The sequence below is a fragment of the Corapipo altera genome, unplaced genomic scaffold, assembly GCF_003945725.1.
Source record: "Corapipo altera isolate COAL_440 unplaced genomic scaffold, ASM394572v1 96, whole genome shotgun sequence".
Lineage (NCBI taxonomy): Eukaryota > Metazoa > Chordata > Aves > Passeriformes > Pipridae > Corapipo > Corapipo altera.
Genome location: NW_020884962.1, coordinates 783843 through 803726, shown reverse-complemented (window position 1 = coordinate 803726; position 19884 = coordinate 783843). Strand labels below are relative to the sequence as shown.

The window sequence follows — 19884 nt, the reverse complement described above, 5'->3', positions numbered from 1 at the left end:
CCCTGGTTGTGCTCCTGCAGCCCTGACTGTGCTCCTGGATCCCTGGTTGTGCTCCTGGAGCCCTGGTTGTGCTCCTGGATCCCTGGTTGTGCTCCTGCAGCCCTGGCAAGGGCAGGGAGAAAACAGCAGCAGATCTTGGGGACTCCTCCCAGTGATCTGTGCCTGGAAGTGCTGTGGATCCTGGAGCAGAGACAGAACATGTTGGAGTCACAGAGCATTCTGAAATGTTCTTGTGCCTCCACATCTCTGGTTCTAATTACTCCAGGACATGTTTTCTGGGATGTGTAAAGAATTACTGAGCTCCAGTCTGGCTCTGCTGGTTTGTTGGTTTGTTTTGGTTTTTTTTAACTTTTAATTGCTGCACAGACTTCCAGCAGTGGTCTGTGTGTCTCAAAAAGAGCTCCTGCAGCTTGGTAGCAGAAGGGACAGTCGTCCCAGGAAAAGGTGGATGCCCAGGTTGTGCTGGGGACACCCAGCAGCCAAGATGCTCCATAGGTAGGGACTGGTTTCCTAAGGAAAAGAAATCCCTCTCAGCTCTGTTGTGTCTTTAAATGACCTTGATCTCCTCTGTGTGTGTGTGTGTCTGACCTTGCTGGTCGCTGTTCCCTGAGCTGATCCAACGGGAACAGGCTCAGCCAGGGTTCCCTTTCTCTGCACCCGGGCCAGGAGGCAGCTGCTTTCCATTCCTGTGCTAAGCCCTGCTGGATGAGCTCCTGGGAACTGGGGGAGGAGGAAGGGAAAGCAGCCCCTGGGCAGCTCCTATTCCTGGAGCTGCACCACTGCACCTCCCCCGGGGTGCAGGGCTGGCCTCCCTCGATCCTGTCTGGACGCTGGGATGGTTTTGAACCATCCCTGCCTTTTCCCCGAGGTGACAATGACAGCGGGGCTGCAGCAAAGGGGACTCGAAAACCTCCCTGGTGTTAAGTTAAAAAAAAAAGGGCTGGGAATCCGCCCTCCCAAACTTTGTTCCCGAGGTGGTTTTGCAGTTTGAGCGTGCCCAGATCCAAATCCCAAATGTCCTGAGCTGGAAGGGACCCACAAGGATCATCAAATCCAGGTGCTGGCCCTGCACAGGAGTGGGGTGGGGACTGTCCAAGCCCACTCTGCACCCGTGTCTGTAGGTTCTGGCTCCGAGGAAGGGGTAGAATTTTGGGGAGGAAGGCGGAGGGAAGGAGCTGAGGTTTGGCTCTCATTAGCCCACACTTCCCCAAACAGCCCTGACACACAGTCAGCAGCTCTTCAAGCTGCTGAGGGGAGATAAAAGGAAACAACGACAGACAGCCCTGGAGCAGGGGGAGGAGGAGGAGGAGGAGGAGTTGGGTTCTCAGGCCCTCTCTGTGCTCCAGTTCTGCCTCTGGGAGCTCTGTCTGTCCCAAACACGTGTGTCCCCCCCCCCCCCCCCCGGCCACCCCCCCCCTCGGGCTGCCCTGGACGGTGCGGGGGGGGGTTGGTTCTCCCAGGGATTGCCGGATTTTCCACAGGGACAGGCGGGCTCAGCTGACTCAGCGTGGCCCCGGGACAGCTGCCAGGGCTGGGCCACGTTTGTGCTCCCAGAGCCCTCTCAGAGCCCTCCCAGTGCCCTCCCAGTGCCCTCCCAGTGCCCTCCCAGAGCCCTCCCAGAGCCCTCCCAGTGCCTGCAGGAGCTGCCCCGGGAACACCCACCCCGGACAGCTGGACCTTTGGGGAGGTTGTGCTGGGGGATGTGAATCTCCCACCACAGCAGCTGGGAGATCCCAGGATTGCTGAGGTTGGAAAAGACCTCCCAAATCATCGAGTCCACCCTCTACCCCATCCCCACCTTGTCCCCCAGCCCAGAGCACTGAGTGCCACCTCCAGTCCTTCCTTGGGCACCTCCAGGGGTGGGGACTCCAAACCTCCCTGGGCAGCCCCTTCCAGTGCCTGAGCACCCTTTCCATGGAGAAATCCCTCCTGGATTCAGCCTGGGTCCAGCCTGACCCTCCCCTGGCACAGCTTGAGGCCATTTCCCCTTGTCCTGTTGTTCCCTGGGTGCAGAGCCTGAGCCCCCCTTGGCTCCCCTCTCCTGTCAGGGAGTTGTGGGGAGCACCAGGGATAAGAAAGACCCTCCCCTCCCATGCCTGGAAATGGGGCTCATCAGAAGACAACCTCATTTTTGGGTTTTGCTCCTCCTGGCTGCAGGTTCAGCCCAGCCCCAGTGCAGAAAGTCCCCAGGTGCCTGCACTCTGCACCCCCAAAACCCTTCCTCTGTCCCCGGGGCTGAGAACTGCTCTGATCCCCCCAAAAACGAGGGATTCTGCTGCTGTGGCTCTTTGGGATGGACTGCAGGGATTTTTTGGGTTTTCAGATGGGGGGGCACCGCAGGCTGCCAGAGGGTTTGAGGTGATTTTCCTCTGCATCCAAGAGCAGAGAGGCTCCTTCCCCTGACAGGGAAATGAATGTCCCTGCAAAGAGAAGCTGCAGAGAGTGAGAGGAGGTGCAGGCTGGGGAACAGCACGTGGACTTCCCAGAGATGCCCTTGACTGAACCCCATCCAGGAGCACCAAGGCAGACACAGCTAATGAGGACCAAGTTCAGCCTCCCCAGCACGTTCCAGCTGCTGCCTCGAGTAGTAAAAGACTTTCTCCCGATTTCTATTCACTATTTGTGCCACTTGGAGTGCTTTGAACTCGGCCTCACCCACCAAATCTCCCTCAAAACTCGTGCCTGGGTTTGAGTCCTGCTCCGTCGTCGCTCGGGAACCGAAAATAGGGCAGAAATTTGGATATAAATTCGGGGAGTGATGGCTCTAAAAGCTTCCCCCCTGCACAGCAAAACACCAGGTTTCTTCTCCCTGGTCCTGCAGCAGAGGGTGGGGGCAGGTGAGCAGGGTGTGTGGGGTAATTCAGTGAACTCGGGCAGGTCACAGGCAGAGGAGAGAATTACTGAGGACAAACAAACAAATACGTGGATCTCAGTGGGAAAACCCTCCAGACTGCACGGAAAAGCAGAGAACAGGGACAAAGCCTGAGTCCAAGTGCAGTCAGAAGGAGACTCTCACACCTGGAGCAGGAGCTGTTGAGCAAAGGCATTCCATTCTCCCAGATTTCCTCACGGGAGAGCTGCTCCATCCCTCTGATCACCTCGGGGCCTCCTCTGGGCTCGTCCCAACAGCTCCGTGTCCTTGCTGTGCTGGATGGAGTCCCCCAGGTGGGGTGTCACCTGTCACCCAGGTGGGGTGTCACCTGTCACCTGAGCAGGGCAGAGGGGCAGTGTCCCCCCCCTTCCCCTGGGAGGGAGGTGGCCCAGCCCTTGCCACCACTCGGTCTCTGCAGTGGCACCAGGTTATTTTGGAAGATGCCCGTGCAGGGAGCAGGAGGGCACCCAAGGACAGTGGGGACATCCAGTGACATCCCTGCTCAGACTGCAGTGGTTCTGGGCTCGGCCCTTGCCAGGCTCTGGCACCTCCCATGCCCCCTGTTCCCCCCTCTGGGCAAAACGTGGTGCCGGTGCAGGGACTCAATCGGTGCCATCTGTCCCTCCTTGGCACAGGGGGTCTTTCTCCCGGCTCCTGGCCGTGTCCCAGCCTGGCCAGGTCCCTCCCCCAGCCCCGGTGCCTCTGCCCTGCCCATCTCTGCTCTGCTGAGACCGTAAATTAAGAGGACAAATAACGATTTGCTCTCCTGGCAATGGTGAAATAAGCAGCTATTCATGAAGAAATCAATTTGGAGGCTGCAGAGAGGGGAAATAATATAAGAATAGAGGTGGAAATGAGAGCAGTGTGCAGTTTTACATCCTCTCCTAAACGACCACTGAGTCAGACACCGGGAGCAAATGGGAAGCGACTGATCCATACCCTGTATCCGTGTGTCCTCCCCAAAACCCCTCTGGGACCTTCCTCCAGCTTCCCTGCAAGGAGAGACCCCAGGAGGAGGGTTTTTGCTCGGGCAGCATCCCGGAGCCGGGTGCTTTGCCGGTGTGTGGGAATGAGGGAATTGGTTAAACCATCCCCTCTTTTCCTTTTCAACTGCTTGGCTTCGCTGCCGCTGGAGTGTTAAGGGATATCCACCCGGGACGAGGCATTTTTAAGCTCTCAGGGGGGCCGTGGGATATTGAATTTTGCCCTTCCCTCCCCTGTGCTGGCAGGGATGAGACCTGGATCCCTTCCAGTTGCCACCAGGCACTTGCTGAGCGCTGTCTGTGCCTCGGCCAGATCTTTGTCCTTCCAGTCGTCTGCTTTTGGTTTTTCCTTAATTATCTGCGAAGGACAGCCCCGGGGGGGGGTTTGATGTGAGTGGTTTTATTTACACGTGGCCTTTTTTTCGCCGCCGGGGCCGTATTGTTGTGGGGACTCCCAGCTGGGAGCAGGAAAAGAGGAGTCAGCGTTTCGGGAGATTCCAGCGCTGCTCTTAAAACGCGGCGGGGGGGGGGGGGAGGGGAGGGAGAAGAGGGTGGTACCGGGGGAGGGACCATGACGGCTCCAATCCCGGGCACTTCCAGGGCTATTTTTAAACGCTTTGTAGCGTTTTGGAGGGCGGGCGGGATGCAGGTGGGTGCTCCTGGTGCTGACAGGTCTGGCTGTCACCTCCCGTGGTGTCCCTGTGCCGGGCATCCCTCCGTGTCCCTCTGTCCCTCTGTCCTTCCCTACCTGAGCCACTCGGCTCTGGCAAACCCTGCTGAACTGACAGAGAGGGGGGTTAGATGGGATTTTGGGAAGGAATTCCTGCCTGGGAGGATGGGGAGGGGCTGGGATGGATTTCCCAGAGAAGCTGTGGCTGCCCCATATCCCTGGAAGTGTCCAAGGCCAGGCTGGAGCAATCTGGGATAGTGGGAGGTGTCCCTGCCCGTGGCAAGGGGTGGGAATGGGATGATCTTCAAGGTCCCTTCCCACCCAAACCATTCTGGGATTCCAAAGTCATCCCATTTCCTGAACCAGCTCTGACTTCTCCGAGTTGTGCCCTGGCGTTTTCAGCTTTCCTGGGGTTTTCGGCTTTCCTGGGGTTTTCAGCTTTCCTGGCTTTCCTTCTCTCCGGGTTTTTTGTTGCTGCTGCTCTCTCCCTGCCCGGGGTTTGCTCTGCTCCACCGCTCCCCTTCTGAGGGAGCTTCTGTTCCGGAGCCTTTGCCTCAACCTCGTCAGGATTGAAGGGCAGGTTTGCAGAACAGGATCCAGCACAAAGGAATTCTTGTACGAGCTGGATACAGTTTGTATCCTTTGATGGATTAAAAAAAAAAACAAAAACAAACCCAACCAAAAAAGCTCAACAGAAAAAACGAACCAAACAAAGACTTTCACAGAATCACAAAACAGTTTGGGCTGGGAGGGCCTTAAAAATCATCTCGTTCCAACCCCCTGCCAGGGGATTCCTGGATTCTGTGGCTCTGGGTGCAGCCAGATGGGCAGGGAGCACAGGAATGGGATCTGTGAACAGCCCCTATGGATGGAGAGTGAGCACAGGGATAGGATCCAGGTCCAGCCCCTGTGGATGGGCAGGGAGCCCAGGAATGGGATCCAGGTACAGCCCTCCTGGATGGACACAGCACAGGGATAGGATCCAGGTCCAGCCCCTATGGATGGACACTGAGCACAGGAATAGCTGCCCTGCACAAGGGCTGATCTCTGAGGGGAGGGTTCCATCCTGCAGCAGCACCACGTGTGCATGACTGGAATCACTGGAGCCTTCCAGGCTCCTCCATGGCCTTCTCCCAACAGCTGGGACCTGCTGCCAAAGGGATTTACTCCAGTGGCACAGCTCACCCGACCATCTCCCATGACAGGGATAAAAACCTCCACTTGTTCAGTGCTGAGGAACCATCACAGATCCCAAACCCTGTGAATGTGGGATGGACAAAGCCCCTGGATGGTTGAACTCCGTGTCTGTGCTGGGACATCAATAACAGCTGAACTTTTCCCTTGCTAGGAAATGAATCCCTGTGGAGGCAACACCAAAAAGGAGCCTCAGACCCTCTAGGAGACACCTGAGGAGGAGCTGTTGGAGGAGAGACACAAACTAACTCCACGGGCCTGTAGTCCCTTACCCTTACTAACAAATGTCAACAACTAGGTAACTGTTGTTCTTCCCTCCCTCTGTTCTTTCCCTCACTAGCCCAGGATTTGGGATTTAAGGTGCACAAACATTATTTTTTTCCCTGATTTGTGGGTTCTGTGTGTGAAAGGATGAGGAAAATTTAGTATCTGTTAGTGGAGCCTGGAAAATCTGAATTTCTTCTGAAAGCAGACTGGGTAAAACCAGGCAGGGAGGATGTGGAGAAGGGGCTGGGTGAGACCTTCTTGCCCTCATGAGGTTGAGCTCCTTTGTTCTGCTCAGGGGTTTGTGGCTCCACAGCCCAGGCAGGGTTTGATTCAGGGTTTGGTTCAGGGTTTGGTTCAGGGTTTGTTTCAAGGTTTGGTTCAGGGTTTGGTTCAGGATTTGTTTCAAGGTTTGGTTCAGGGTTTGGTTCAGGGTTTGGTTCAGGGCTTTCCCTGCAGCAGCTGCACGTTGGGGAGGGTGAAGTGTTTCCTTTAGTTCCTTTAATCCCGGGATGTGACCCCCTGGCTGCAGGATGTGCTTCCCAAGCGTGAGTCAAGGGAGGAAGAGCTGTGCTGAGGGGAAGGGTTTTCTTTGTGCTCACGTCCCAAACACATCCTCCATCCACCCATCCATCCACCCATCCATCCATTTCCCTGGAGCTCCAGCCTGGAGATATCCTGCAGCCAGAGAAATCCTGTTCCTGGGGAAGCACCGAGGTGATGAGTGGTGGTGAAAGAAAACTTCAGGTCAGGGCTGAAAATAATATGACCTCTAATCATAACCCTGCCCCAGGGGCTGTGCTGGGAAGGACCATCAGCTGGGCCCTAAATATGAGATTGAGGGGGGGGCTATTTGTGCTTTTAACTTGCAATTTTCACATGCCCATCCCCAGGTGAATGTGGATATAAAACCCACTGATCTCAGGGCAGAGGATTGCTGGAACACCCAGGCTGTGGCTTCTGGGAGGGTCTCAGGTCTGCAGGGCAGGAGAAACTCCAGGGGAAGGTACAAATCTGTACCTGGGGGAGCTCTGTTACTGTGCCAAGGGTGTTTTCCCAGCCCAAGGTCAGTGGTGTGTCCTCACATTGCCTGGATGGGGGGGAGGAGGAGGAGGAGGAGGCAGAGACAGCCACGGGCTCTTCCTGTGCAGAGCCATCCCCCAGCTTCTAAAACTGGGCTTCAGAGGAGTGCCAAGGATGTGGAGAACACAGAGAAACTCAGAGGTCTTGGGAAAACAACTCAGAGCTTGGGTCACGACTGCTGGAGTAAGAGGGGTCACTCGATGACACCAGTGTGGGCAGTGGGGAGCTGCTGGTCACTGCCCAGAAGGTCAGGGGTGGGCTGGGTGGGAGACACTCTGTCCTTGGCACCCCAAGGACACGAGGAACGGCAGGAGCTGTGCCCAGGACATGGGGAAGAGCAGGAGCTGTGCCCAGGACATGGGGAAGAGCAGGAGCTGTGCCCAGGACATGGGGAAGAGCAGGAGCTGTGCCCAGGACATGGGGAAGGGAAAGAGCAGGAGTTCTGCCCAGGAACACGAGAAAGGGCAGGAGTTGTGCCCAGGACACAGGGAAGGGGAAGAGTAGGAGCTGTGCCTGGGACATGAGGAAGGGGAACAGCAGGAGTTGTGCCCAGGAACACAGGGAAGAGCAGGAGTTGTGCCCAGGAGATGGGGAAGGGCAGGAGCTGTGCCCAGGAACAGAGGGAAGGGGAACAGTAGGAGCTGTGCCCAGGATATGGGGAAGGGGAAGAGCAGGAGCTGTGCCCAGGAACATGGGGAAGAGCAGGAGCTGTGCCCAGGAGATGGGGAAGGGCAGGAGCTGTGCCCAGGATATGGGGAAGAGCAGAAGTTGTGCCCAGGACATGGGCAAGGGCAGGAGCTGTGCCCAGGAGCCCAGGGAAGGGGAAGAGAAGGAAACGGCTGCACTTCCCCCCTCCCTGAGCTTCCCCCTGCCCTGAGCCAGCCCTGCCCTCCTGTCTTGCAGGGAGCAGCCAATCTTCAGCACCAGGGCCCACGTTTTCCAGATCGACCCGGCCACCAAACGGAACTGGATCCCTGCCAGCAAACACGCCCTGACCGTCTCCTACTTCTACGATGCCACCCGCAACGTGTACCGGATCATCAGCGTGGGGGGCACCAAGGTGGGGGCACAGCAGCCCCACGCAGGGCTCCCCCCCCCCCAGAACCTCTCCTGCTGCCCGTGGGGTTGGGGTGGGGTTGGTGTTGGCACTTTGGCACCTTCCCATCATCAGGTGGAGGAGGAGGAGGAATCTGGAGGAGGAATCTGTGCTGGTGAAAAACGTGCCCTGGGGTCTGGTGTTGTCACACCCTGGGGTCTGTGTTGTCACCTCCTGGGGTCTGGTGTTGTCACCCCCCTCCCCATTCCAACCCCAAGTGTTTTCCAAGAGCCTTTATCCTGTGCTGAACCCGCCCCCTGCAAGTACAGAGAGAGGTTGAAGAAGCCTCGGAGGTTCAGTCACCTCCACAAAACACGAGTTACTCTCCCTAAACTGTTCCTGGTGGGCACCCTCCTGGCCTCCTTCTCGAAGCCCTGTGATGGCACAGACTCTTCCCAGGCTTTTTTGCTGCTCCCCTGCCCGGCAGAGAGGGTTTCATAACACCCAGTCCAGAGAGACAGTTTCGTAATACCCAGTCCTGAGTGGTGGTGAAGCCTTTTTTTCCTCCTCCCCCCCTTACTTGCCATGAGAATGGAGAACAGCAGAAAGCTGTTGAGGCCCCAGAGACGTGCTGTCTCTTATCATCTTTTCCAGCAATGGAGGAAGCTGCTGATACTGAGGCTTCTTTTTTTTTTTTTTCCCCTCTTTTCTCGGTAGAAAAGATGATTAAGATTCCTTCGTGTCACGGTCGCCGGGCTTAGAAAGACCTTTTGGTCACCAAAAGCCTGAACCTGAAGTGTTGTTTTGCAGATGAAAAGGCAGAGATTTCTACCCCTAATTCCCAGAGTTCACAGGGATCGTGGTGATCTCAGTGAGTGGCATGGAAAGGGGTTGGAATGGGATGATCTTTAAGGTCCCTTCCGAGCCAAACCACTCCGTGATCCCGTGATTCTGCCATCCAGCCCCACGCCACCCACCTGGAGCGTTCCCTGACTTGCCACTGCCTCTCTCCCCAGGCAATCATCAACAGCACCATCACCCCCAACATGACCTTCACCAAGACATCCCAGAAATTCGGGCAATGGGCCGACAGCCGAGCCAACACCGTGTACGGGCTGGGCTTCGCCTCGGAGCAGCACCTCTCCCAGGTAGGAGCAGCACCTCTCCCAGGTAACCCTGCAGGGGCTCTGGAACCCCTGGAAGGCTCTGGAACCCTGCAGCCTCTGGAAAAAAAAAAAAAAAAGGCTTTGGGAACCTCGGTTAAATCCCCTCCCCGCTGCGCTAAAACCTGTGGATGTGAAGATGTTAAAAAGAGCTTTAAATTAATATTTGCAGTTTGAACACCACTAATTAAATCTTCAGGCCCCGTTTCTGGCGTTGCTGTTTGGCTGAACCCACAGCCCTGAGTGCCAGAATCATGGGCAGGAAGGGGCTCTTCCCTGGATTTAACTGTTAAAGACAAACTGAGGAGCAGGTTGACTGAAGTCACCCAGGCACCAGCAGGAGTTTGGTCCCTGTTTTGACTTTTCCCTTCCCCTCCTCCAGTTTGCAGAGAAGTTCCAGGAGGTGAAGGAAGCAGCTCGTTTGGCCAGGGAGAAGTCCCAGGATAAGACAGAGCTGACCAACCCTGCCCTGAGCATCACATCTCACCAGGTAATGCTGGGAAAGAGGCAGGAGGGGAGAAAACACACCCTGTGCTGATCTCCTCCTGCTCTCATCCCCTTCTCCCCAAGAGCTCTGTGCCCACCCCCAGGCTGGGCAGTGCTTTTGGTGGCCCCTGTGACCTGGGAAGGTTCAGCCTCCTCCCTCTCGCCCAGTTAAACCATCCCAGTTAAACCATTCCAAGCCCTGCTGGAGGTGGTGGGAGGGGTTTGCTCGTGGTGGTGTTTTGGGATTTTTTGGGTTTCTGTCGGGTTCCTTTTTGTCTCAGAGCTCTCCCCGGGCTCAGTGTGACAGGGACAGGCCAGGAGCACTCAGAGTGCCTCTCCCCCGGGGCAGGAGGGGAATGTGGCTTTTCCACCTGCTTTTATTCCTCTTCCGGGGCTCAGGACATTCCTCTCCAAGTGCCTGGTGATGGTGCTGTCCCTGGGGGTCCCTGATTTCTTCCAGCTGGTGACTGAGGGGGTTGGCCAGGTTGTTTCTGTCCCATTCCCACCCTGGAAGAGAAGCTGGGAGAGCAGGAATCACCCTCCCCTCAGCAAGAGCAGCGTGTGACAGCCAGTCACTCAATTTTCCTTCCCCCAGGAGGCCAAGCCAGGGAGCTGGAGTCCATCACAGATCCCTCTCCATGTGTTCCCACTGCCAGTTGCTGCCTTTCTCTCCCCTGAGTAGCTGAACCCACTCCAGCAATGCTGGGATGGGGGGAGAAAATAAATAAAATAAAATAAAATAAAATAAGGAAAATAAAATGAAATAAAATAAATAAAATAAAATAAAATAAATAAAATAAAATAAAATAAGGAAAATAAAATGAAATAAAATAAAATAAAATAAAATTAAAATTAAAAAATAAAATAAAGAAAATAAAATATAATAAAATAAATAAAATAAAGTAAAATAAAAATAAAATAAAAAATATAATAAAGACAAGAAAATGAAATAAAATATAATAAAATAAATATAAAATAAAAAATAAAACAAAATAAAATAAAATAAAAATAAAATAAAAATAAAATAAAATAAAAAAAATTAAATTAAAATAAAATAAAAATAAAATAAAAATAAAATAAATAAAATAAAAAAAAATAAAAATAAAAAATAAAATAAAATAAAGAAAATAAAATGTGCTGCTTTTCCGCAGGGAGAAGCAGCTCAATGGGGGTGGGGAAGGTGCCCCTCCCAAGGAGGTCACTCCAGAGGTGGCTCTGCACTCCCCAGAGCTCCTGGCAGCAGGAGGGGAGCAGTGGGATGGAGGGAGGACAGGGTGTTCCCTGGGCTGGGCACAGATGGAGTGGCAGCAGCAGAGGAGGAGGAGTGTGAACAATACCTTGGCCTGCAGGGAAAGCAGGGGGAGGTGGAGGCAGTGGCTCTGCACAGACTGGAAATGTTCTGTGGGGAGCAAAGATGGGGAAAATCTGCCCAAATCTTGGCTCCTGCTCTCTCCAAGCCCCGTCCTGCGGGGTGGCAAGGGGAGAAGGGAGAAGAGTATTCACGGCAGAACCAAAGTTTTGGGATCTTTCACCCGAGACAGAGGTTCCTGGGCAGCTGCAGCCTCCACCTCCCAGAGATATTCCAGAGATATTCCCTCTTCTCCTGCTCACTGCAGGCAGAACTCCTGGGGTGCCACAGCAGGACACGTTCCCTGGGCTGTGCTGGCAGCAGGGATGGGGGAGGTCAGAGAGGGAAGGTCAGACTGGGAGCAGGGAACTGTCCCAGGGCTCTGTTCCTTCCTCTGCCCTGACTCAGCAGGGCTAAAACCGCCCCAGTGTGACCCCACACTCCCTGTTCCTGCTCCCCCTCATCCCCTCTGGGTGGGACAGCTCAGCCAGGGCCCTGCCTGCAGCCATCCCACAGCCAGGGGGGTGACAGGGACACTGGGTGACAGGGTGACAGGGTGACAGTGTCCCCTGCCCTGTGGACACACAGATCCTGCCCTGCATTCCCAGCCTTCCCCATCCCTTCTCCTGCTTTCCCGCTGCTCATTCCCACCCTCTGCATTAGCAGAGCCTCAAACATGAGCTTCATCCTTGAATAATTGATGGTGTTTCTGTTTGCAAGTGAGCAGGGAGCGGATCTGTCTCCTGGAATTAAATCAGACCTCCCTCATTTTCCACGCCTGCACCACTTTCCTCCTGCTCCACGTTTTTTTTTCCAGGGCTGGGGAATTCCCAGAATAGCAGCTTTTCTCCTGTTCTTTGGTACCTTTTAGGCCAATCCCCATCCCATTTAGCACCCCCATCACAGGGTACATTGCTGTGGGTAATGTAAGAGACACGACAGTGGGGGGGGGGAATCTCCAGCTCTCACCAGTTTTGGTTGGCACAAAACACCAGAATAAGAAACTTCTGCCCCTTCTGTGCCTCAGTTTCTGGTGTGTGCAGGAATAGGGAGCATAGGGAAGGATAGACTTTGATGCAAGGACTGTTCCTTCTCCCCCACCTTTGGAAAATGGGTGCCAGAGTCACCTGAGCAGAGTTTCTCTCCCTGGGAACCACCATCCCAGTGGTGCCTGAATTCCAAGAGCAGGAGCTGGGTTTGGCACTGAACCCAGTCAGGGGTTCAGGACTGCACTGGCAGGTCTGTGTTGGGAGTTTAAGCCTTCCCCCTGCTCTGAGAAACAGCAAGAAAAGCCTCTTAAGAATTCAGCAAAGCCCTGACAAGGGCAGTTTGAGCAGCTGAGAGCTGGGCAGGGCTGTGGGACTCGGGTGAGGGGCAGAGAATTCCAGACATCAGGGCAGGAGGAAGGAATAGCTGGGAGTCCACCTGCACTGGGATCTACTGTGTGCAAGCTCTGACCCCCCCCTGCACTGGGATCACTGCCCCAGCAGGGTGTGGAGATGGGGATGGGGTGGATGTGGCAGCTACTGGAAGAGCACAGCACCAACCAAGAGAGAGCCCTGTGCCCACAGAGCTTCCAAAATCATCACTGCTCCATGGCTGAGGCTGCTGGGCCACACCTGAGGGGCTTTACCCCCTCCTTGTGCAGACAAACACAGCTCTCCCTGAGTTAGGGCAGAGCCAGGTGTGCCCCAGCAGGGCAGGGACTGAGAGCTCGCCCTGTGGAAAGCTCTTATAAGAATAAGGGAAGACTCGGGCTGGGAATAAATTTGCAGAGCCCTTGTGTGTGGCCACGTGGCCACAACCACCCCCTTCTTCATCCCCCAGGTACTTCCCAGCCCCATCATCAGCTCCAACGGGCCAGGAGAGGACAAACTCTTCCGGAGCCAAAGTGCTGACGTGGAGATCACGACGGAGAAGGAGCGGCTGAAGAAGATGCTCTCGGAAGGGTGAGGCTGCCACGGGAGCTCCCTGCTCCTGACCCCTGAGCTGCCCATTCCGGCAGGATTTGGTGCATTTCTCTGTCACCCCGAGCACTTGTGACCCCAGACTCCTGCTGAGCAGTGCCCCGTGCCCGCTGATCCAGCGCTCCTTCCCGGCAGGAAGTTATTCCAGCTTGGAACAATGTGCTGCTCAGGCAGCGTGGGAAGGAGGAGGCTCCGTGCCTGCAGCAGTGGGGATGACTTGGTGCCAGTTATCTACAGATCAGTAGTTTGTGATACCAGAAGATGTTCACACTTCTCCAGCTGGCCCAGGGCTACATTTGTGTTAACTCCCCTGATGATTCCAGCAAAGTCCCTGCTGCTTCCTCTCTTTGTCTGTTCAAAAGGCTTTGGGCTGGATTCTGCCCTGTGGCTCCTGTCAAGCTCCCAGCTGAACGCTTAAGAGTATTTTTAAATCAAAAGCAAGTCTCCTTTGCTGCCTTCTCCTCGAGTCTGGGCTGGTAGGGCTTTATTCAAAGCAAAAACTCAGATCCAATAAGGATTTTTAAAGTGGATTCACAATCTCACACTGCAAAGCCCCTTTTGTGGCACCTGCATCTCCCCCACCCCGTTAATCTCACAGTGTGGTCTCTGCAGTTTCAAAGTCAAATATCACCCAGGGACAAAGGGAAGAGAGGCGGGTTCAGGGCTGGAAGGAGAGATTAAATTTGGTTAGTGATGTGAGGGCTGAGTGGGAACCTGTGGAGCCTCTGAGCACTTCCAGGAGCATCGTTTGGGCACGGGAGGGGTGTAAAGGAGCCTCCCCTGCCGTCCTGGGCTCACCCCCTGCCCTCTCCCACAGCTCTGTGAGCGAGGTGCAGTGGGAGGCCGAGTTCTTCAGCCTCCAGGACAACAACAACAAGCTGGTGGCTGCTCTGCACGAGGCCAATGCCAACGTGGACCAGTGGAAGAAGCAGCTCACGGCGTATCAGGAGGAGACGGAGACACTGCGGCAGCGGGTGAGCCTGGGGAGCCCCATCCCATCCCGCCCCATCCCATCCCGCCCCATCCCACCCCATCCCACCCCACCCCACCCCATCCCACCCCATCCCATCCCACCCCACCCCAGGACCCCTGGCCCCACACTCCCATGTGGGCTGGAAATCCAGGATGCTACACGAGCCTGGCAGGGGGAAATGTGCTGAGGAATAAGGTTGGGGAGCTCTGGGAGAGCTCTGGGTGAGCTCTGGAGGAGCTCCCCTGCTCTACACAGGGACTCTGCACAGAGTCCCTGGGAGTGAAGGGAGGAAACCAGAGCACAAAGTCACAGAATTTCAGCCTCCCTTTGTGTTTTCTGGAAGTAGTTCCCAGCTCCCAGCCAGACCAAGGCCTGTGCCCTCCTCCCACACCCAGCCAGGCATCAGGGCAGGATGGAAATCCAGGATGCTGCACAAGCCTGGCAGGGGAAATGTGTCAAGGAATAAGGGTGGGGAGCTCTGGATGAGCTCTGGACGAGCTCCCCTGCTCTGCACAGGGGGTGAAGGGAGGAAACCAGAGCACAAAGTCACAGAATTTCATCCTCCCTTCATGTTTTCTGGAAGTAGTTCCCAGCTCCCAGCCAGACCAAGGGCTGTGCCCCCCCTTCCCTCCCACCAAGCCAGGCATCAGGGCAAGCTCTGGCTGTTGACAGGAAGGCTGAGGGTTGCTCTGGCTGCTATAATTAGCTCCAATCCGAGCTGCAACATCATGAAACCCGGGTGGTGCAGCACAAACAGAGCCTTGTTCCCTTGGAATAACGGGATCCTTTGACCTCCAGGATGTCAGAGAGGTCACGGGCCAGCTGAGGAGGCAGAGGGGTGACAGTCACACGGTGGGTGGGGGGGGGGGGGTGGGGGGGGGGAGGGGCCAGGGGGGGGGGGGGGGGGGGGGTTGCTGGGAGGGAGGAACCACGGAGCACTTGGAAAAGGCTCTTAGGACAGCTGGGAAAGGGCTCTGGAGTCCTGGAGGAGGCGTGGAGTCATTTCTCTTGGAGATGGCTCCTTTGAAAGGCAGCAGGGATTTACAGCAATTAGCAGCTGTAAATTGATGGCTGTGGTGTGGCCAGCATGTGCAGGCAACAGCCATCCCCCAGGATCTGCTGTGCCTGGAGCTCATCCCCGGGGCTGGAGCCGGGCAGGAAAAGAGCTGCACGGAACAGATTTGTCTCCCCTGCAGCAGGAGCCTGCCCTGGGTGTAGCAGAGGCCTCGTGTGGGTGTCTGTGTGTGTGGGGATTGTGACTGGGTTGGCTCTTCCCTGCTCTGTGCACGCTGTTCTGTGGCTGTTCCCACAGCTGGGAACCAGGAGGGAGGATTTTGGGAGCTTTGGGTGAGGGGCAGCAGCCTCTCAGTGAGACACCTAAATCATTGTCCTTAAATTGGAGCATTTTGGGACCAGAGCTCACTGCTGACCCAATCCTGCTGCCCCTGCTCCTGGGAACACCAGGATCCAAACCCTGTCTGTGTGAGGGTCCCCATTACTGGAGGGGGATGTTTGCAGAGCCCCAGCAAGAGCTGCTGCAGCCCTTCCTGCCTCCTGAACAATCCAAGCCACCCAGCTGAATTTTTCGGGGCTGGGGAACATCCCTGGGCAAACCCTCCTGGCCCTGCTGGGGCTGAGCTGCAGTGACTCCCTTGGAAATCTGTGCCCAGGGGTGTAAAATGGAGCCATCCCCTCGTGTGTTTTACTGGAAGCACAGCAGGACAAAGCAGAGACAGAGCCCCTGAACTTTTTTGCCATGAAAAGTGCCCAGAAAACTTTTTTCCGTGCCTGATCCAGGCAGGGCAGGGGGAAGGTTTTCCCAACAGCCCCAGGTGGGAGCTGCTGCCCTGCTGTCCTGCTGTCACCCCGGGTGGGCTGGCAGGGAGGCCAAACCCTGGCTGTGGGCTCTGGGGGAGCCAAAACATTCCTGAGGGAGCCTTCCCTGCCTGGCAGGTGGCAGAGCTGGAGTCACAGGGGACTCACGACTCCTCCAGCGACAACAACAAGGAGGAGCTGAGCCAAACCCTGGAGGAGCTGGAGCTGCTCATCAAGGCTAAGGATGAGGTGAGGCTGTGACACCCCAAGCCCGGGGCTGAGGGGGTCTGTCAGTCTGTCAGTCACTGCTGGTTTGGGGTCAGAGGCCCCTCGGGCTGATTCCCTCTCCAAGGAGGCAAAGCTGAGGGAGAGGAAAGCGCTGGGAGCTTCCCAGTGTGTCCATAGCCCGGAGTGGGAGGCTCAGAGCTCTCTTACCCCTTCCCCTCTCAGCCCTCTGCAGTGGCAATTAGCCTCTGGTGTAGTAATTGTCTCCAACTCTCGCTGCATTTAAATGAATGAGTGATTTAAAGCCGGGTTTTAACTCCAGAGGCTGAGGAGGAGAGGTGTGAGGAGGATCCCTGTGATTCACACCCCGTGGGCTGTCTGCTGGCCTTACTTCAGCAGGGAGGAGGGGATGGAGCCCTGGGATTGAGGGGAGGTGGTTTGGGCTCCCTGATCCTCGCTCAGAACACTTTTGTCCCTCCTTCCCAGGCCTGCTCGGGATGGAGGAAAAATGCTGGGGCAAAGGTGTGCATGGGATTTTTCACCCAACAGCTCATCCCTGTCCCCAGGAGCCTGGGATGTGCCCTGGGATGTGGGAGCAGGGGTGCAGGGAGCACTGAGCTTTGCTGGCACTCAGATTTAGGGACCGAGGGCTCCGAGGGAGGCAGCAGGGGATGGGAATTTGGAGCTGCCTGGGGTTATGGGATCTTTGGAACCAGGGCTGGGGGTGAGGTGGGAACTGCTTCCACTGGGAGAGGGGTGGATCTGACGTGTTGCTCCCCCTCCTCGTGTTGCAGGAGATCCAGATGCTGAAGAGCCAGAAGTGTGGCCGCTGGGAAGCAGAGGGGGAGAGGGAGGAGACGCTGCAGAAGCTGCAGGTGAAGGTGGCAGATCTGGGGCACCCCTGCTCTCACAGCACAGGGATCCATCCCCGCTGCTGCCACAGAGCTGCCGTGCCTCTGGATGCTGGGAACAGCTCCCTGCCCCTGTCCCTGCCTCCTTCCACCCTCGGGGATGTGACACGGGGCACAGTGAGCTGGCAACAGCAATCCCAGCCTTCACACACCAGCACTTCCAGCAGCCCCTGACACGGGGGCTGGGGCAGAACTGTGATGTCCTGTCCCCCCTCCATGCCCTGAAGCCCTTCAGGGCTGCTGGGACAGGGAGCAGAGCTCTGGCCCAGCCTGGCTGGCAGGAGGGAGCCAAGCTGCTCCTCAGCCCCGGGCACGGGCACAGATGGAGCAGGATCTGGGGCACTGCCTGTGTTTATCTCTGAGGTCCAGAGCCCCTGCACGGGCTCTGTCTCATGGCAAAACTGTCTCCAGACATCCCCATCAGGCCTGGGGATGATCCAGGTGAGCTGCAGCTCCAGACCTTTGCACCTTGGAGCCACCTAAAAGAGCAACCTAAAGTGCTGAACTCGCAGCGTTTTAGGAAAGTAAATACAGCTGAGCAGTGGTGGGTTAATTAAAACCTGAGACACTGAGTTCACTGCAGAAATGTCTCACACCACTGTAGAAAAGCTCCTGTTCAGCAGCAGCTCCTGCATTTTTCTGGAGAGCAGGATAAACTCAGAGAAAAATGCACGAGGTGAGGGCTGAACCCTCAGGACAGCGAGCGAGTCTCCAGGCACGTCCATTGTGGGTTCTGAAAGGGGGATGGAGAAGGAAAAATTCTGGGCTCATAAAACCCAGAAAAAAATTACTTTCCCAATTCCTGTGAGGTTTCAGGACATTTGAAGCTGGGCAGGTGCCTGGCTGCTCCCAAATGTGCTCCCTGGGATGCTGCAAACCAGGAGAGGGAGACAGGGGGTGGGATATTGAGGAAGGATATTGAGGGGCTGGAGCAGGTCCAGAGGAGAGCAACAAGGCTGGGGAAGGGACTGGAGCACAAGTGCTGTGAGGAGAGGCTGAGGGAGCTGGGGCTGTTCAGCCTGGAGAAGAGGAGGCTCAGGGGAGACCTCCTCACTCTCTGCAACTCCCTGACAGGAGGGGGGAGCCAGGGGGGGGTTGGTCTCTTTTCCCAGGCAACCATCAGCAAGACAAGAGGGCTCGGTCTGAAGCTGTGCCAGGGGAGGTTTAGGTTGGATATTGGGAAGAATTTCTTTGCAGAGAGGGTGCTCAGCCATTGGAATGGGCTGCCCAGGGAAGTGGGGGATTCTCCATCCCTGGAGGTTTTTGAGATGAGACTGGATGTGGCATCAGTGCCATGGGCTGGGAACCACAGCGGGGTTGGATCAAGGGTTGGACTGGATGATCTCGGAGGTCCCTCCCAACCCAGCTGATTCTGTGATTCTGTGATTCTATGATTCTGTGATTCTGTGATTCTATGATTCTATGATTGGGGTTAGGGCTGTTTTGGGGAGACAGGGGGGTGTGGGCAGGGTGGAGCAGCCCCCTCCCCATGCCCACCCCTCCCCGTGTGCCCCTGGCAGGAGCTGGAGGCCCGGAACGCCGAGCTGGAGCAGCGGCTGCACTTGGCAGAGCAGAGCCTGGCTGAGACCCTGGCGGAGAGGGAGAAGATGCAGAGTGAGGTGACCAAGGTGGCCGAGATCATGGACGTGAAGATCTTCGAGCTCAGCGAGATCCGGCAGGGACTGGCCAAGCTGGTGGAGAGCAACTGAGGGAGGGGAGCCCTGCCCTGGCAGAGGGGGCACCCCGGGCTGGCACTGCTCCCCCCCAGAGCAATCACAGCCACCCCACAGCCTCGAGGCCTCCTTGGGCAGGATTTGCCACCGTACCAGCAGCTGCCTGGGCAGCGTGGGGACCGGCCAGCCCGCCCAGTGCCCACCCAGTGCCCACCCAGTGCCCACCCAGTGCCCACCCAGCACCCGGGCACGGAGGAGCTGAGCTCCCCGGGGAGCACCCAAAGTCTCAACCAGACCTTCTCTGGACCCTGCCCTGGCTGTGGCACGGCCCAGAGGTGGCAGCTGTGCCCTCCTGCTGCCCTCCCTCACTGTGTCCCCGGGGTTTTTACACTTTTCTAAGGGGGAAGGGGCTGAGCAACCTTTGTGGTTTGGTTTTGGGTTTGTTTTTTTTTTTTTCCAGTAGTTTTTTAGGAAACCACTTGCCTTTTGCAAGTAAGCTGCCTGTTTCCCCACCTAGGGAGGGAGGAGAGGTTCAAGCACACCCGGGACGAGTCTCTCCTTTTCTTCTTCTTCTCCTTCCCCAACCCAAAGTCCTTCCAACAGGATCCAGTAGCTCTGCTCACTGTCAGGAGCATCCCGAGGTATCCAAGCCCCCCCTGCAGAGAAGGGGCCTTTTTCCTGACCCTGTGTCCTTCCCACTGTTCACTCATCCTCCAGAGGAGAAAGAACTGCGGGTTTTAAAGCCTTTATTAGCTTAACACAGTGGGATTTAACGACTTGTTAAAACTTTCAGCTGAGCAGAGCAGAGGCTTCAACGGGACATCCCTCGGGGCACGGCCACCAAGCTGCTGGATTGGCACCTCCCCGGGCCTCTGAGGGCTGCAGTTAATTGAAATTAAATGGAGCAAGCCACAGTTGCTCTTGGTTTCTATTTTTTTTTTTTTTTGTTGCCTTTTATATCGGGAAACAGCCCCCAGAGCCGTTCCTGTTCTCCTTGGGAAGGGGACGGGTCCCGGCTTGCCCTGGTTTAAGGAGAGCAGGAGTTTAAGGAGAGCAGGAGGCGTTTGGAGGAGCTGGGACTGTGCCCTGGGGGGCCCGTGGGAGGCCTGGGAGTTCTCCTGGATGTTGTCTGGTGGCAGGAATTGAGCAATGCCCTCGGGATCCCAGGGAAAGCTGGACTGTGTGTCCCCTGGCAGGCTGTGAGTCCTGAGCAGAGTCCGT

At 56.2% G+C, this 19884-nt stretch overlaps 1 protein-coding gene across 2 annotated transcripts in view; it reads left to right on the top strand.

Annotated features, from left to right (window-relative positions):
* The window catches only part of HOMER3 (homer scaffold protein 3), a 21849-nt gene extending 2267 nt beyond the window's left edge, over positions 1-19582 (top strand). Inside the window, exons 2-10 of one of the 2 annotated variants that reach the window (XM_027664297.1) lie at positions 5874-6017; positions 7970-8126; positions 9119-9250; positions 9648-9755; positions 12927-13048; positions 13884-14040; positions 15993-16103; positions 16874-16954; positions 18511-19582. In XM_027664297.1, the coding sequence (XP_027520098.1) occupies positions 6004-6017; positions 7970-8126; positions 9119-9250; positions 9648-9755; positions 12927-13048; positions 13884-14040; positions 15993-16103; positions 16874-16954; positions 18511-18699 (1071 nt within the window). In that variant the 5' untranslated portion in view covers positions 5874-6003 and the 3' untranslated portion in view covers positions 18700-19582. The remainder of the gene's footprint in view (positions 1-5873; positions 6018-7969; positions 8127-9118; positions 9251-9647; positions 9756-12926; positions 13049-13883; positions 14041-15992; positions 16104-16873; positions 16955-18510) is intronic. The other variant, XM_027664298.1, reaches the window with a different exon arrangement.
* Positions 19583-19884: the final 302 nt, after the last annotated feature.